This window comes from Phaethon aethereus, assembly GCF_964289735.1.
Source record: "Phaethon aethereus genome assembly, chromosome: 20".
Classification (NCBI taxonomy): domain Eukaryota; kingdom Metazoa; phylum Chordata; class Aves; order Phaethontiformes; family Phaethontidae; genus Phaethon; species Phaethon aethereus.
In genome coordinates, this window is record NC_138596.1 from 6,114,252 (window position 1) to 6,132,831 (window position 18,580).

At 42.1% G+C, this 18,580-nt stretch overlaps 1 protein-coding gene across 9 annotated transcripts in view; it reads right to left on the reverse strand.

Annotated features, from left to right (window-relative positions):
• DNM1 (dynamin 1) overlaps nt 1-18,580 on the reverse strand; it is a gene marked incomplete at both ends in the record, with an annotated part of 68,996 nt that overhangs the window by 33,478 nt on the left and 16,938 nt on the right. For 7 of the 9 annotated variants that reach the window (XM_082008955.1, XM_082008952.1, XM_082008954.1 and 4 more), the window contains 9 exons: nt 2,920-3,058; nt 4,127-4,194; nt 5,352-5,487; nt 5,569-5,711; nt 6,847-7,007; nt 7,667-7,765; nt 8,281-8,484; nt 9,666-9,815; nt 10,977-11,050. In XM_082008955.1, the coding sequence (XP_081865081.1) occupies nt 2,920-3,058; nt 4,127-4,194; nt 5,352-5,487; nt 5,569-5,711; nt 6,847-7,007; nt 7,667-7,765; nt 8,281-8,484; nt 9,666-9,815; nt 10,977-11,050 (1,174 nt within the window). The remainder of the gene's footprint in view (nt 1-2,919; nt 3,059-4,126; nt 4,195-5,351; nt 5,488-5,568; nt 5,712-6,846; nt 7,008-7,666; nt 7,766-8,280; nt 8,485-9,665; nt 9,816-10,976; nt 11,051-18,580) is intronic. The other 2 variants (XM_082008953.1, XM_082008957.1) reach the window with 1 other exon arrangement.

Here is an 18,580-nt window from a genome sequence, read left to right on the forward strand (position 1 = left end):
GGGATCAAGTGATCTCTTCCTGAGTGAAAGCTTCTTTGGATTTAAGACAAAGCTGCTTGCCAGTGAACCACTGCCTCTCTTCCTAGAGGCTCACCATGTTTCATTTCCCTTTGTCTCAGGCATTCCCCTTTCCTTCCCACCACAGTTATCTCCCCTTCATGTTTTCCTTATTCCAGCTGCAGGAAGCCTGAACAGGAGCCCAGCTAAGACTTCCAAAGGTCTGTCACTTGCACCTTGTTTTGACAGAACTGAACTGAATTGTGTCTCAGTTTCAGGGATTCAGACAAACTGCTCCACTTATGGAGCACCTTTCATCTCACTCACCTTCCCCGCAACATTAACTTCCTCAGTAAGAACAGATGTACCTAGTATTTGGGAAAATGCAAACATGCTACAGGGCATCCATTGCTATACAGAGCATCTGTTCTGGATGGACCCCAGCTAACCTGTAGGATCAGACCCAATACGGACCTGTTAAGGTTTATAAGAAAGTATTAACTTCTACCGATACTAAGTGGCCTGTATTCTCAGTGGCTCCACTATGAAAGGGCAGAAAGTCCACAGAAGCTAAAGTTACTAAATATGGCCAAGATTAATGCAATTCAAGACTACTACCAACTACCAAAGTTTTTCAGCACACTTTAACACTTAAGAGCTTCTACCAGGATGCTCTTTGTTACACAACCAAAGTTACTTGTTGCTTCCGCATGAGGCATTACTGCTTTACAAGTGCTTTCAAGGGGACAATGTCCCCTTTAACATGGCAAAGACATACTGCCTTTCTAAAAGTACAGTTAATAGTCAAACCTGGGGTGCCTACAGCTAACAGCAAATCCAGGGCTAGCTATAAATAACCACCACGTCATTTAAATCAGGTCTCCCGATTTAAAATGACCCTCCTCTTTCACATCTGTGTGGGTAACACCTGCAAGACCCCCAAGCAACACCAGTATTAAAACACTCTTGAGCACATATTATAGGACCTACAACTAGGCTGCCTTTTAAGCAGCAAGGAGTTGGAATATGTTACAGGATTCAGCTTCACCCAAGGGTCTCTCTCAAGGTGCCAACAATGCCTTTTTTGAGCAAAGCAAGGACACTTCTAGAGTCAAGTTCACGTGCTCTGACTCAGCAGCAGTTTCCTACTAATCCAGTTGCCCTGCTAAGCTCAAGATACTGTTTCCCTCACCAGACACGTGGGAAGCACAAAAAACCCACATTTTAAAATCAGTCCCTTCCAGTACCCGAGTATCACCTGAATATTTTGTTTCTTCAGACACAAAATTGTAACTATGGCTACTAGAGGACACACAGAGCAACTAGCACTGAAGTCAAACATCAAATTCTTAGCAGCAGGATCTAAGCTAAAATGGAAGGAATATTTTAATTCTGAATCTGTGACATTTTTCCCCATCCCTGTAGTCTCTCCTCACCATGCTGTACCCACCACCTGATCACTTGAGGAACCTGCCACTGTCAGAACAGATGGTCTATTCTGAAATTGTCAGTAAGACAAAAAAATAAACAATGAAGAAAGTGGGAAATGGAGGGAAGGATACCAAGAGAAAGAATGAATGGGAGATTCTGAATAGCAACTGATGGATGGAGAACAAATCAAGAGAAGGTTCAGAGGGCATGAAAAAGAAGGGCCCTTCTGATCCAGTTAGCAGGCGACTCTAGATACTTGGCAGCCCGAGGGCCTGTGCTTACCTGTCGCCAGGCTCTAATGGCAATTTTCTGGGTGCTCCCCACAGTCACACACCCCAAGAGAGGACAGCAGGACAGAAAAAGGAAGCTCCTCCAGCACTCTAGAAACCTGAGCAATCTCTCACTGCATCCACTTCGCTTTCCCAGTCTGTCCTGGGGGCAAAGGCCTGCATGCCTGAGCCTTCTGTAGAGGCTCTTGGCCCTAAGGACTAGGCATTTCTGCCAGCAGTGGCAAGTATCACCACTTTTCCCCACCTTTGCAGAGACAGGGTGTCAGACTCCCCAGACACCTCCTGCAATGCCCATTTACCTGCACCTGAATAGCCAGTGGCGATTCCAGTCTCCAGTGCCCATGCTATCATTCTAACTGAGGTGCCTTTTCACCAGCACCTAACCCTGCCTGAAGCAGCAAGCCATGGCTGAGAGGAATGGCACAAGTCATCTTTACTTGCTGCCTTTCAACCCCAACCTCAGAAACAAAAGCTACCATACCCAAAGGGCAGAATCAAGGCAGGTTCCCAACCTTAGCCCAAACAAATACCAGTATGGATCCAAAAGGGCAAAACCTGAAGCCCTCTCTCACAGAGAGCAGGAGGATGCCAGAGGTTGATGAACATTTCTAACTTGCTGCTTCTCAGCCATGTGCTGCTCTTCCAGAACAGGATATGGACCAAGCCAACCAGAAACCAAGCCAAACACCACAGGAACATTCCCCTGTGATACAGCCCACAGCTATAGCTGCTGCACCCTCTGAAGTTCAGCCCCATACACACCCTGCCAGCAGCACCCAAAGGCTAGTTTGGGATTAACCCTCTCACTTCTACAAGAACAGAGAGGACAAAATTTAAATCCCAGTTTCTGGCTTCAAAAATAAACCCAGATACTAAATTTAAAGTCAAATATGGCCACATAAGAAATACCCTTGGTTTTAGAAGGAATCAGGAGTCATGCTACACAGCGGTGGCAGGGACATCTCCAGCACCCTTCAGCTCTAAAACATTCAGGGAGCAGGGCCATATCCCATAGCGCTTCCCTCCCTGTTTGGCTTGTTGGCTGGATCGCCCCATGCTGGTACCGCTCAGGTCTAGTCATGCTGAGGAGGTGGTTAGAAACACCAAGTGTGGCTGCAGGCAAGTCCCTGCCCAGGTCACAATGCTGCACTGCAGCCAGCGAGCGGGTGGAAGGTGCCAGCTCCATGCTGCCTCTGGTTACCTTCTTGGTGCACTGTCTAACGGTATTGATTAACTCCGAAATGACCATGTCCACGCATTTCAGGCAGGGTTCTTTAATCTTCTTCACCTGCTTTTTCACAATGGTCTCAAAGGCCATGTCGGGTGTGAAGAGACCGGTTCTAAACACCCAGGGTGGGGACAAGACAAGGCAGGAGGAGGAGAAGGGGCAAGGAGAATGTCACAGCGTTACACACACATCTTGGAGCAGGCACCGCCATCACTGAAACCCGGCACATGGGGCTGGGGAGTGTCATGTCCCCTGGACAAGCCCTGACTGGACTCCATGGAAAATGGGGGATGCTTGGCACCTCCTGGGAAGGAGGTGCTGAGGGCAAGATGGATCCCAGTTGGATAGCCATGGCCAGGCCACCATTTCACCTCAGCCACCAGGCCTATGGGTGGCAGGGGCTGACCCCTCCACAACATATTTGACCTCAGAGTCATGCAGATGGGAGGCCTTTTCTGAAAGATTCTTAACGATTAGGACACCAACACATTTGATATCCTTTAGCAAGCTCAGCTGGTGACTGAGCAAAAGAAAGGAATGAAAATAAATCTAGGGCAGTATTTGTTCACATCCCAGAGTGCAGGAAGGGCTCTGACAGGCACCAGGTCCTGCTCACCTTCCCAGGAGCAGCACGACTCAAGAGTCTCAGGGCTGTGCTTTCCAACAGGTAACCTCCACTGAGGTGAACACAAGCATGTTGCTAACTACGACCTGGGGCCACTAGGATCCTGGCGATGGGCACCCCAATGTTCCCTCAGATCTCTAGGGGAGGATGTGCTCAGTACCAACAACCATTTTGAACAATTAACTGTTGGTTAGTATGGAGGCGGAAAGTGAAAAACCAATGTTTTAGTTTTAACTAAATGAAGGAGTAGTATGGGCTTGCATCCCCCTCTCTATTCTTTCTTATGTCAAGACAAAAGAAGAACAGAAAAAATGTCTAGTCACCAAGGCAGTTTTACCTTTTAGGCTTCTGCGACTCTCACATAGGAAGAGAAAGCAAAACTGACTTGGATAATTGCCCCTACTCCCAGATTTAAGCCACCGGGGTGGTCCAAGGAGGTTACCCCTCCCCTTTGGCTGACCTACCGTACCTCTGAAGTCTTCAACTCCGTTTGGAAGGTCTAGATGTATTTAAAAGGCTATGCAGCCAATGGTCTGCCTAGTGCGTGATACGTGCCTGATACCATGGATGTTCTTGATGGCATAGCTAATCTCCCGCCGCAGCTCCTTCTCATCAAACTCCATCTGCACCAAAAAAGAATTTTATCAGAAGCTGTCTGACACTTACTTGCGCAACCCCAGAATACGCAACAGCATGCTTTACAGAGAAGAGGTCCCATGCCAGCACTATCATGTGACAGACGAGATATTAGCCCAAGTGTGGGATACAGAGTCCAGCCATAAAGCTTCCATTGCCAGTCCAGACATCCTGGACAAATATCAATAGCTAAGGGCTACACTGACAGATGCCAAGCCTCAGCAGCTCCCAAGGAGCTTCTTTGAGATAAAGCAATAGGACTGAAGTGCTAGATTGCTTTCTAAAACAAACTGTTTTGCCTCACAAGATTTAGCATGAGGTCTTGGCAGCTGTTTTTTCAGTGAACACCACAAATAGATTTACAATTCACATACAAAAATGTATTATCCAATACAAGGCAGGTGCTTGTATTTCACTAAAAAGGCCTTATCTTCTTCAAATGCAAAAAAGGAAGCAAAATGCAGAAAATCCAGGAGTGTAATGATTTGGATCTCAAATCTGTTCCAACTGACACTAAAAAAAAGTTTTTCAATACCACTTTTGATCAGGTTAGTGTACTTTGCAATCCAAGAAAAGTAGCATTCAATAAAAATCCTCTGTTACGGAAGTAGAACAGTTCCTACACTGTTCCCACCTCTAGACCATTGATAGGGGGCAGACAGAAGTAATCCCAGGTACATCCTCTTTCCTGCTTCTTGCATATCTATTAGGGCAACTTAAGGTTAGTCTGGTGCTCAGGATCAAGTAAGTACAAATTTCAGCACCATCTGTACTATGTGAAATTCAGTCAAAGTAGCTTTGACACAGCATATCTACAAGGACATTAAGTCACTGATTTACTACTTTTTGTGTTAAAGGAAATTTTGCACATGTAATTTAGCGTTTAGGAATTAAGCCAAAAATATTGTAATTTAACTAAGAGAAAGTTAAGCTCTGTCACAAGGACAGGGACTGAGGGAAAGATCAGTACTATGGGAAGGAGACAAAATAAGTAAAAAAGGTGATAAAAGGAAAAACATGAAACAAAGTAGTCAAAGGGGAAGACAAATGATGGAAGATAGCAAGTGGAGTAAGGACACAGACAGAAGAGGTAACAGACAACAGGCAAGACAACATGGATCTCGGCAGCACAGGCAAGCAATACCTTCACCAGTTCAAAGGGGAAACGCTCATGAAAGATGCGGTTAATCCTAGCTCCTCCTGACAGCTCATAGGTATCAATTTGGTCTCCAGAGCCTTCAATGCGTTTCTCAAAGTCCACAGCAAACTGCTGGACCATCCTGAAAGAAAACAAAAAGCATGAAGTCATGGATGAGCAGTCATCTCTCTCCAGGGAGGGACATGCAGCTGAGGCCACTTACTGAAGCAGAGCTTTGGTCTTGCGAGCAGGGTCATCAGGACGAAAGTTCTTGTACTCCTCCACCTCCTTCTCAATTGACAGAAGCTGGCTTTGGAGCTTGTTCCGCAGCCCTGGCAGGGTGTCACGGATGTGGTTGGTCAATTGCTGCACAAGAAGAAGGTTTAAGATGATAAAACTCTAGGTGGTTACTGGGAAGAGTTTTCTACCTCCACATGACAAAATAAAGATGAGTGCTCCTCTGTTCAGTCTTTCTCAGTGGCCCTAATAAAAGGGTCTATCCCAGGACAGCTACCAGTTATAAACTGGGTGTATCCTGCCTCCCCAGCTTCTACTTATTGCACCGCTCTATTCTTGACCTTCATTTTACCTTCTAGTCTGGTATAAAACTCTCATTCATACAAGCCTGTTATCTCCAATCCAAGAATAAGTTTTACATACAAAAATTATCATTTGCTATTTACACCAGGGTAAAGGCTATTCTGTCTTCAGATTAGCACACCACTAACACCCAAGGTGATGGTTAAGCCCTTTCTCAATGATAAGGGTGACAAGGCAAGGTGGAAGGCACCAAATCACTGATGAGACTCGAATAAGAGGTTTTCCAGAGCACAGCTGTGGAATAACTCCAGTTTAAAGATTAATATTTAAGTAAGGCAGAAAAAGGACAAAGTAATCCTTCACTTGAGGGAGTATTTCAAGGAGTAGAGAGGTAAGCAACAAAAAGTTGCTACTATATGAGACAGGAGATAAGACAGCCTTAATAAATGGGAAAATGACTACCAGTATCACATTTAAATCAATCTTTGCAGCTTACTGTTAGGTACAGAGACCACTAGAAATTTAGAAGGTATCTTTTACCTTAACCAGAAAGTCCTTGCATTCTGATAGTGTAAATGCCATGAACGGACTATTGATTTTGCATCAGTGTGAGAGAATAAAGCAGTGCTCTGCCTTTGGCGTGTAACCTCCATTATTGGCCTTAATGTATAACACTGACATAGTGAAACACAAGTCAGGCACACTTCATAGGACTTGGCACCAAAATGCCTTTTATGATGGAGAGGAAGAAGAGTTAACCAATCTTCACACATCTCACTGCAGCAAAAAAAATGTAAAGTAATTAAAAAAAAAAATATATATATATAGTTTAACTATATATATAGTTTGTTGACCACAAGTTTTAGCTTTTCCTGTATTCTTCCATCTCAGAAGAGCCCTGATGGCCAGTCTAGCCATTCTTGTGACACAGTGGGCAGCAGTTCTTAACTGTTGACAGTACCTGATTCAATACTTTCTGCAGATAGGGGGTTCCCATGCGATCCGCCATGTGTCTGTAGGCTGGGTGGGAGAGAAAAAATTTTCTCTCTGCAGCCAGAGCTGCCTGAATGTCCTTCTTGCCATCAATATCCTTCTGACTTCTGTTGACTACACCAATATAACCTGTGAGAGTGAGGTTAGAGATCAGATGGTTGCAAGGATGATCCCATAAACGGGACTTGGAGTGAGAAGGAAGTTACCCAGCTTCTAGTGGCAACACACTATTAGGAGCCAATTTGAACAGTTTAAGACTAGAATTTCCTCTGAATGGCCCAGGTTCTGATATCTTGGTATGCAGGACAAAAATGACTACACCACTGAGAATTAGCTTAAAGCATACCCTAGTCTCATTCATCTGAGATTCTTTTGTTAAAGTCCTTAAGATCAGTACTTCACTATGGCTATACACAGCAAGTATCACAATCCAAAATTATTTCATCTGATACATTATGGCAATCTCATCTAGATAAAAGACAAGGGGAATCTTTTAGACAGGAGTTCCATTTTGGCAGCTTACCTTATTAAAAGTAGTAAGGAAAGAGAAAGTAAAGATAAGAGCATAAGGCTTCTGCTAGAACTACATATCAAGGTACAAATACCTAAAAAGTTCCTATTAACAGCATGACTGATTCCTGTTGCCCAACTTTTCTCAGTTGCAGCTTGGAACAGAGTCATCTTAACTACAAGTTGTAACAGATGTTTCAGGAAGGGGATAAGGCCAGGACACCCAACACAGGGAAAATAGAGGAAGGAGATCATGGACAAAGCATGAGCAAATATACCTCTACGAAGAGGAAGCAATTTATTTTCTAACACATCTCGTGCATCAGTTCCTTCATCCATAAGATCCAGCTTAGTGATGACTCCAATAGTGCGTTGCCCTATGGAAAGGCACAAACGTACCTGATCAAGCAAACAGCTCATGTAATATTTTCCTCCATTGACAGAGCTTACCGATTGCCCAGCTTGGCTACTCAAGGACTCTTGAACTCAAACATTGCAGTTCCCATCATGTCCAAGAGGCCATGAGAGCAAAACAGACAATAATCAAGCTCAGTGCTCAGTTATATCCTGCTGAAACATGCACATACTATGCCACAGCAGAGGGATTTTAGTGCAGATTTTCCAACTTTTCCCCAGGCAGAATGCAGATGACTAAAGGACAGGAAATGCTTCTCTTCAGAAATGGGGCTCAGACAAAGGAAGAAAAGGGGAATAACAAAAATTCTATTACAGCAGCTGTTAACACTAAAACCTCTCAGAAGAATGTGCATTGGTGAAAATAAAACCCGAGACAATAGACAGGAGCCCACAGCTACTGAGCTAATCACAACCAAAAAGTAAAAGGAAAATCAGGCCACTGTCTAGTAGTCATGCTAAATTAAGAGATATTTACCTTGAGGATCTACTTCCTTTGCAACCTTCAGGGCATCAGAATTGGCCAAATCAGAGTTGGCTGGGGATACTGCCAGGATGAGGCAATTCTCTTTGGTGACGAACTGCATAAGCATATCTCGAATCTGAAACTCGATGTCAGGGGGCTGGTCCCCTACTGGGACTTTTGTCATACCCGGTAGATCCACCAAGGTCAGGTTCAGGACTAGACATAGGAAACAGGAGATAGCACAAGGGAGTGTTGAGGTAGGAATGTTCTGTTCTGTAGGACCACCTGTAGCTTTAGTGTCTCCGATATATAATGGGCCTAACAGATGCACACACAGAAGTACGCAGACCCTTCTAGTTCCTTTTTGTTACTATTTAGTAAGAATTAGTTGTGACTAGTCATGATTGTCAATGAACTCTTTGACCCATCACCCTTCCCTTTAAATCACTTGTTTTCACACTGATCAGAGAAACTGTACCCTCAAAGCCCTTTCACTTATGCTACACTGAAGGGGAAAGGGTGACAGTACATTTTTTCGCTTCATAACAAAGACTGGAGAGTCAGAAGAGTTGGTTCTACTCATTAAGAGTTGTCCCTGGTATTGAAGAGTTCAGTCCTGCCACCCTTATTCAAGGGAGGCTCCTGTCAAAGCTGGGCCTTCTCCCGAAGTACTACAATATGCAGCCCTATAACTGTTTAATCATCTTGCTGAGAGAAAAAATAAAAACTAAAAATCAAGCACAAATTCTACGCAGCCAAATGCTACATAGCACTGAGCTGCTGCTTTCAAAAAAATGCCCATACAGCTGTTCACATTTAAAGAGCTGGCAAATTTGGGACCATGTTGCTCCTTTGTTTGAGCAGAATTCTTCCACTGAGATCAGCAACATATGATGTAGGCACTACCTGGAGAGAACTATACAAAGTATGTCTTCTGAACTATACAAAGCATGTTTATTACATGCAAACAGAACATAAGTGCTCTTCAAGAAAGCCACTCTCCCGATCAATTTTTTTTGTTCCATTTATTTGCCCAGTAAAGCAGTATCAGAAAGCAGGGGAGACAGCAGCTCTTCGCTATAATGCCCATACTGATGGGAAGAACAGCCTCAGGAACAAGTTTCTGCACAGACATCAGTTGTTTCAAGGAGAAGTTCTGCTAGCAGTCAGATACTTCAGCTGGCGGACAAACCAGTTTCAGCAGTATGGTTAAGGCTGGCAGTTTGATACAGCACGGCACGGGCACACGGAGATTAAAGTCAAAACCAAGCACACTCCTCATTTCATCTCCATTCTTTCTTTCCATTTTCTTCACGACAAATCATTCCATTTTCTTCATGACAAAGCAGCAGCCTGCCTCATCTATCTCCTGACTCACACGCTGCATTAGGACTTACCATGGGGAGAGTAGACGCGAAGATTGATGGGCACAGGGGAAATCCCTTTGTTGGAGCCAGTAACACGATCCGTTTCAGCCTCAATTTCCAAACGGACCTCCTCAAAATCAGTGAATTTCTTTCCTTTGCAGTGTAGGAACTCACCATATTCTAAACAAAAGCAGAGTCAGAAATAGACACTGAAATCAGAGACTCAAAGTGTAATGGAAACATCATGCCCTGAAGCAAAAACAAAACAAAAAACAGTTGAAAGGATGAAGTCTGGCAAGGGCCTTTCCCACTAGGACCTGTCAGGTTGGCATAGAAGTTACTGCAGTCACATTATCTGATCAACGTCAGAGAATTCAGTTGAGTTCAGCATCTTCACAATCCAGCTTTTGTCTCAGCAGAGGTGGCATCCTCACTTGTCTTCATTCAAGTAATAGTCCAGGACCTTCTCTGATGATACTAAGCAAACTTAGCATGCACCTACCTGCAGCAGCAGTGATCTTCTGGTGTAGCTATGGAGGTACCTTGGTACTCAGGAGAACTTGGACTAGCTCAGTATTGAAGTCTCATTATGTAATGAGAACAGACTCAAGAGAGGTAAAAACAAACCACCTCTTGATATGGTTTTGAATTGTCTGGTGGTTGATACAATTGTCTTTGTGTGTTGAATAGGCTAACCAATCCAAGAACCCTCTGTTTCAATTTTAAAACCTAAAAGTCAAATTATCTCCTTACTGTAGACAATAGGACTGCCATGGATAGATCAAGTTCACCTGACAAGAGAGGAAGAGTACTTTGAAACATTCACCTGACAACTCCCGGATGAGACCTTAACTTACATTAAGGGAAATGGTAATGAAAATATCCTGCAAGTAAGTAGCAAAACCAGTGAACTGCCCAAAAGACCACCCACAGAACTCTGTAGTCTTTCTTCTCCAGGCCCCAGTGATCTCACACTGTGTTTTTAGTTCATTAAATCATCTCACACCCTTATTTCAGTAGAGTATCAGCAGGGTCATCTGGCTGTTAGGTCTTACCCACTCCTAAAGCCACAGCTGCATAGGCAAAGGAAAATTTGTGGTAAGTGTATACATGGAGCCTTGCCTAATAAATTAAAAGAACTAAGAAGCATTTTGCTTCTGAACACTTAATGCAGCAAATGTTAAAACAGGTAGAACTGAAAACCAGCTGCAGGTCATTTTTACTGGGAGAAATTCTTTTTTTTTTTTTCTCACACACTGAACAGTGCCACTGATCAGATAAGTGGCTTTCTTGGCTAAGACAGCAATCCAGATGGACACACAGGGAAGGCAGCTCACATACCTGTGCTGGAGTTTACCAACTGCAGGACCAGCGGGCGTCTGGTTACAATGCCAGATCCACGTGGCAGAAAGTCCCTGAAATGAAACAGGAAGTTTCAGACAAGTGAATGATTGTTTCCTTCCCTTTTCACAGTTTTTCTCCTTCTATAAGCATACATGGATTCTAACAAGGAGTCTCAGCCATGGGCACAAAAAGGTTTAAGGCACCAAAACCCAAGTGCTCCTCCTCAAGGAAGATAAGAACTTTTTGTTCTGAAGATGCCTACACTCACAGAACATCCTTGTGACAGCTATAGCTCCTTCAGCTGAAGTTCTAAGCTATCTAATAAGCCCATTTAATACAGCTGTCTGTACTTTAGAAAAAAAACAATCTTTTTCATCAGAAACAAAAAGAGAAATTGAAGCAGAGCCCAAAGACTAGTATGCCTACTTTTGACAAAATAGTTACCTGAACTACAATAAAATCACTCACACCCTGCACTTTGGTGCTTGAGAAGACACCACATTGGTTCCAGCATGCAAACACCTTATGATACATCTGAAAGAATAAACAGCAGCCAAAGGCTTGCCTCCACCCAGGGTTCCTCCTGGCTAACTACTTAAGATATAAGTATCGTCAATGCAAAACCAGCAGCAGCTTCCTTCTATATTCACAAGAATCCTGAATTTTTTTTTTTTTTACTTAAAATCATTTCAAAGGAAGGACGCCTTTCACTATCCTTCTCCGAATGCTGACCTAGCAGCCACAGCCCACAAGTTCTCCTTTGCTTTTTCTTTTTCCAAATCCAAGTTCTTTGAGCAAAGCTAGGCATGCTCACTGCATCTGCCAATGACCTTGCTAGTTTGTGGCCTGGTTTTCAAGTACTCAGCTGTTTATCTTGCTCTTCAAGAGCCACTGAGCATCTCTGAAAATATCATCAATTGCTTCTTTGCCTAGTGGGAAAAGCATCACTTCAAAACATGGTTCTTACAACATGAATATAGTTTTCTTCATTAAAAGAAGTCCTACCTACATTGCTGGGATTCTGGCACATAATCCTCCCTCCTTTGATCGTTATGGCAATGAATAATTTTGCTAATTCAGTAGTGACTAACTACTCTGGTGAACGAGAAATCCAGGGCTCTCCATTTTGAGTGTCCTGCTCTTAGTCCTGCCTGAGCTTAAGACTGACAAAGGAAGTGAAGATGAGGAATAAACTTTTGTTTTAAACATATCAGACAACGACTTTAGCAGTTTTGTTTCAGCTCCTGGTTTGGTCACCGATTTCCTATATAATCCTATGCAAGTTCTTCTACTTCTCTGTACTTCCCTTTCCCCAGCTATAAAAGTATTTCTCCATCTGTGGGGCTGTCAGAGTAACTTGATAATATCAAAAACTGCAGAACAGCTTCAAGTGAAGGGAGGGTAAGGAGGCACCCTACAATCTCTAATACCTCAAATAAAAAAATCTCCTGTAAATTACTAATCCTGGAGTATCGGGACCTCTGGTACAAATTACCAGTTAAAATAAGCCTGTAACCCATTCTCATTATTTCAGACGTATAAAGAGTTAAAAAGGGTTTGTCTTTCATTTGTTTTTCAGATAATACAGCTCTATTTTTTCCATTCCACTGGGATTAACCCTGGAATCTTTGAGGCATTACATCACTCTAGCAGCTTTCTGCTGTCTCAGCTCCATTCCTATAGATGTCTGTGGTCTGTATGTGTAAAATTCCTACCCCAGCATCAGTTTTTAGCATAATAAATCCAACTGAGCTGCACTGGTTCATTCTGAACTTATTGTACCTGAGAAAAAGGTATCCTATTACTATAGATTCCCTTTCTAGCACACTGAGACAATACTCTAGTTATTGACCTCCAACTTGCAGTATCAAATCCTGCTTTACTGTAGGAAAAGCACCACTTGCCTTTACTCTAGGCATTAAGATTCTAATAAGAGATTAAGTATACTCTAGGAATTAAGATTCCACTCATGTTGTGCTCCATGTTTTCCTGAAGCTTTCTGCTTCGGCCAAAATCCTGATTTCCTTGTCACAGCTACTAAGGCAAAAATTCAGGACAAAGTTAGATGGAAAACCTATGTGGCATCTAGGTTCCAGCATTATAAAAAAATGATCCAATCGACTGTTAACTGAAGTAGCTCCCAGGCTAGTCCAAGGAAAAAACACTATGTCCTCATAGAAGACAAGAGGACAAATCTATTAGCCAAACTTAGTCACCTAAACCAACAGTCTTAGTGCTGTTTTATTTCTGATTGAAAAATATGTGCAATCTGATCCCTAATACCAGAAAGTGAACATGTGTTCTTATCCACACATTGGGAGATACATGCAGTTCAACTTGAGTTTTCTCTATGCTTGACTCCTATCAGGAGTTACAACGGAAAAGCTTTATAAAAAACCCCACAACTGATGCAGCATCACCCCATTGTATCCATATTATTTCCTGTTCTTCTTCACTTCCTTTCTCTCTACAGCCTCTTGGATAAACTCCTTCCTCCTCCTGCTCCAACTAAGCCTTTCAAATCATAGACACTAAAAAGTACAGATTAGTGAATTCTGCGGCAAGCTGGCTGGGCACCAAGGAGAAGGCAGTGTATGGGAGTCTTGCCTGCCCTCTTGCAGTAGGCATAATAAATTGCTTCTGTAAATAAACTACAACAGAGCATGTGTGGCACGGACAACATGCCCAGCACAGTTTGAGTCCACTTAGGAGCCAGGGGAAAGATTTACACACACACCTATTGCTCCAGAAAGAGCAGCACAAAGTGATGAAATTAGGTCAGAATCAGGGAAACGATACGTGAGATAACAACCGCACGCCAGATGACTTGAGCAGACAAGAGCAGAAGGGTTAGATAAACTGGCTTATTCAATTCCAGCACAGGAGATGTACAGTAGCAAGGCTGCGGGAGGAAAAAAAGAGATGGAGTAAGTCTTCAGAGATAACATGCTAGAAAACTGAGTGCTGGAACGAGGGCAGCAGGGATTCCACTTGTAAGACAAGGCAGCCTCTAGCATGACATCAAAAGCAGTCTTACTACATATATCGCTATACAAGACTTTGTGCCTGAAAATTCAATTAGGTTGAGGGCACCAACCCCGCATTTTCCTCGTTCACTTTGCATCTTAAGAACTGCAGATTACTTTTTTGTTGCTTTGTTTGTAACATGCAGAAGTGGTATGACAACGTTTGATTTCCTATGCTTTCAAGCAGGAATACCACACTGTGCCCCTTCTTCAGGCTAGGCTTCATCCAGAAAACACAGCAAAGTAGCAGCTAAAACAGGGAAGTTGTATTCAGGGAATACTTAATTTGCTTGTATCATTTTTACTTGGCTATTGACTCAAAATTCCCCGTCAATATATTGAGGTATCAGATCTAGCAATGCAATTCCAAGTATTTTATCAGAGTTGGAAATCTAGGTTCTGCTCAGCTACATTCCCAAACCATCGGTTATTGGAAGACTTATTTATACATATTTCACACTCATCTTTTATTAACTACTGTCAGAGAAATGATATTGAGCTAGGTAAATTCTTGGTCTGACCAGTGACAGACCTCCTCTTCTAAACCAAGACAATAAAATAACCAAGGATACAAATCCTGATGGCTCTTAGGCTGAAAAAGTTCAGGCGGGGAAACGACCTGAAAAGGCATTTATTGTTATATTTTGCATTGCTCACTTCTGAAGTGCTTACACATGTTCTCGACTAGCTACCTCTGGGCAAACCCAATCACATCATCCCTTCCAGTCTTATTTCTATTTTAGTATGCAGAACTGCATTTAAGTACAGATTTGGGCTGAAAACTGCATTAGTAACACAATAGTAAAAAAAATATTTGAAGGATGGAAAACAATCTAGCAATTACTATAGAGCAACATTCAAAATCCAAACACATTGGAAACATGTTAAGGCTATCTTGATGTCATGCAACAATACATTTATAGTCATGACACTGGGGACTTGGGATTTCCCTACAAGTTTTTAAATTTAAAGCCAGATACTCTATACGAAAAGCCTCCATGCACTAGGTATCTTTAAATCCTATAGAATAAAAAGGTGGTATTAATGACAGAAAAAGCATGTTTGCTCTATGAACTAGTTTCAGAGTTCATTCAATGACTTGCATAGTACAGAGGATTAGAAGTTAAAGATAACACAGACCAAAGACATTTTCCCCTCCACTATCTGTAAGACATGGGAGATTGACAAACTGTTTATGTAATTCAACGTACATTGTATGGAAAAGTGAAGAAAACATTATAGATGCAGGCAAAAAAAGTAGGACAGATACCCATATGAAAAGTTTGGGACTTCCTGAGCAGGCACACATTGAAACTTTCAGACAAGTTTCTTGTTTTTATTCATTGCTACTACACTGAAGAAAATGTCACTGTTAAATGAAGAGACTTGCATGAGCTGGTTTGCTGCAGTAGGGCCACATTTGTTCCTAAAGAACACACACACAATTTGCTAGTCAAAAAACCACTTGTTTACTCCTTTGACCAAACACTTGGTCTTGATCTGATGTTTTCTTGTTTAACAGGAGATAATTAGATCTTTGGAAGAGGAACTAGTCTTCCAGCATCTCAGTGATCATTATGGGCATATTGTGCCTGGTTCCCCTGCTTTGTTAGAATAAATGCTCTCAAACCCAATAAGCAAGAGAAAAGTCATTGCATGAGTAAGCCTGTCCCTTTGTGCTTTGCTCGAAGTGGTTAGCTCACTGTTTTAGGTTTGTCCTAGAGATTCCCACTAACAGTTACAGTGGCATTTAATTCCAGCAATATAGCATTTGCAGGTAACCTGCCTATGACCTTGTAGCCATGAAATTTAGTGGCAACCATGACTTCCTAACAGCAAAGGAAGGTAACATACTACTGGCATCTCTACGTATCAGCTCAGACTGCAATTCCTTCTCAAGAGATATTCTTCCACCCCAAGTATGAGCATTGTGCATGCTCTCCTTCCATCAAATTCAAGTGGAAAAGCACTTCTGCTGGCCACCTCCTTTGCATTGCATATAGACACTGTATACTGCTTTGCAGCTCATCACTTTAGTAAGGCGCCCTGAGGTTTGTCAAAAGATCACTATGTAGTACTGACCAAGAAATTTCATTGCAGCTATAAACACACCTGTGAGGGAAGACAGCACTAATGCAGATCTTCAGAGACAGAATCAACAGAAACACTTTCTTCTTGCTCATGTGTTCTAGAAACCTTAATAGGCTGATCAAGAAGGCTTACTGCAATCCTTTATGAGGCACTACAAATGCATTTTCATGAGCCCAGCTCTCAACCTAGCAAGAACTCAATTTCAGAACAGAAAGATACATAGAAAATACATGGGGAAACCCAAGAACTTTGTCAGTTCACAGGACAGGCTGCTAGGACTCCTGGACTATAAAATTAATTTTGCACCTGGTTTATTGAGCCTTGTGAACAAGTTACTCCTTGTACTGCAGAATTAAAGTGGTTTTGCAGCTTCTCCATCCACTGGTAATCTGTATTTCTGAAAGCACTTTGAGTCAAAGCTTTTTCATGCATTATTTTAGTCTTCACTGAGATTGCAACAAAAGTCATGGTCAGTCAACAACTGAACCGAGTCCACAGTACTTTCTCTTGTTCTAAATGGAAGACAGACCAAACGCTTCTACCACCAGTTACTCTCCCTCCCTCCCGGGAAGATGAAGGCTTACAAAGCCATTTGTAGAGGGTTTTGAAATATGAATCTAGGCTTAGTCTAGATGTACCAATACAGCATCCTTGCAGTTTATTGTTTGTCAGTCCTTCGAGATTCTTGGATTAGAATGCACTAGAGAAGGTAAAGCCTCAATCAAAAAGCCAAACCTTCAGTTTATGAAGGCATAAAAGTAGTTCTAAAGAACAGAAGAGTGAACACCACCATCTGATGATTTAATTTTGATTTATTAACCATCTACAGACAAACAGGGTATTAAGGGATGTGATTAATCCCTAGTTTGGATTGTATTCATTTCAGAAAATTAAGATTCATACAGCATCTGCAATTTCACATGGCTGTTTGTTTTTTAAATCCAATATTTGTTATTTGCTGTGTTCTAGTGGTACCCAGAGACAGCAATTCAACCAGAACTGCACTGCACAAAGCACTATGCCAATACACAGCAAGAAATACAGTTCCTGCCCCTATGGATTTTACTATCTGGTTACACAGTTGGGACCTGCTCCTGCTGAAGCTTAAGAACCGTCTTCATTTCATCTGTGAAGTCTTATGATTGATCATCATTCACACACATCCAGATCAAGAGTTCTTCATTAGCTCATCATGGCACAATGCATTACACGAATCCCAAGGCAATATAGGAGTATGAGTATCTTTGGCATATGACTCTTCTGATCATTGCACTGATGAGCAACATTCACATCTTCATACAAGCTACATTCTATAAACAGCTTGTAAATCTCTCTGAACAGCAACTTCATCTCACAGTACAATAGCTATGTTTCCCAACATATTCTTACTCCAGCACGTGTCTCAAATGAATCTTTAAAACACAGGCTGACACCTATGCAACACATTAGCCACAGAATATATGCAAGGCTAAAAATATTTACTCTTAATCTTCATGACTGCTAAAACAAACACCTCAGAAATGGTAGTAGCTTTCTACTTCCTAAATACTAACTCAAGCCTGGTGCTCCTTTGGAAGAGACATATAGTTCTACCAGAAGGTAGAAGCCTGATGCAGGAACTGCCCTTGACAGCACCTTCCTGGTGTGATCCTTCAAGTGACATGCAAGTACATTCATAAGCAATTCTGTAACTCAGACACAAGGCAAGAACAAATTTGTTCTTTCCTCTGCCACCCACTAGGTTAACAAGAGGGCTGCATTACAAATTTAGACTTTTCTTTCCTGCTGACTTTGTAGCCTCTATGAGCTCTTATCTTCCTTGAACCAAAGTGCTCCTCAAAAAAAAAAAAGCCAGACAGGCCAACATGAACAGCAAGCATTTAAAAGCAGGTGCATTATGAACAAAAACACCTATCAACCTCCTATTCTAACTGTTTTTTCTCTGCCCTTAGCTTTCATCTTCCTTTCATGCTGCATCATGTGAACTTGAACACCAGTCCTAGAGACTCATAATCACATGGTAACTCTCATTGCTAGGTAGCCACATTTTTTTCCATTAAGGTTAGCACTTTTAGACTCAGAGAAGTTTAAGCCAGGGGATGTGTGTTACTTATCTGCCAATCTCCACAGCACAACAGTGTGCCTAGCCTTGACCCACAGTGAAAGAGAATAATTCCATAAGTGCATGGTATAATTTCTTAGGGTGTAATTGGTTCTGGTCACACAATGGATACATATAGAAATAAAGATCTATTGTAAGTACACCACATTCCAGCTTACTGGCAATATTATTGTGCACAATGATTCATTATTCAAGAATACAATTGTGAAAAATAAGACAAGCAATAGTTCATGAGTGTCATCATAATATACATGTTAGCAGAAACAAAAAAATTAAAGGGAAGTCTTTCCACTGCCTTGTACCTTGAGTTCCTATTTACAGTAGCGCAAAGGGACGTTAACACTCTTGTGCTGGCTTCGAAC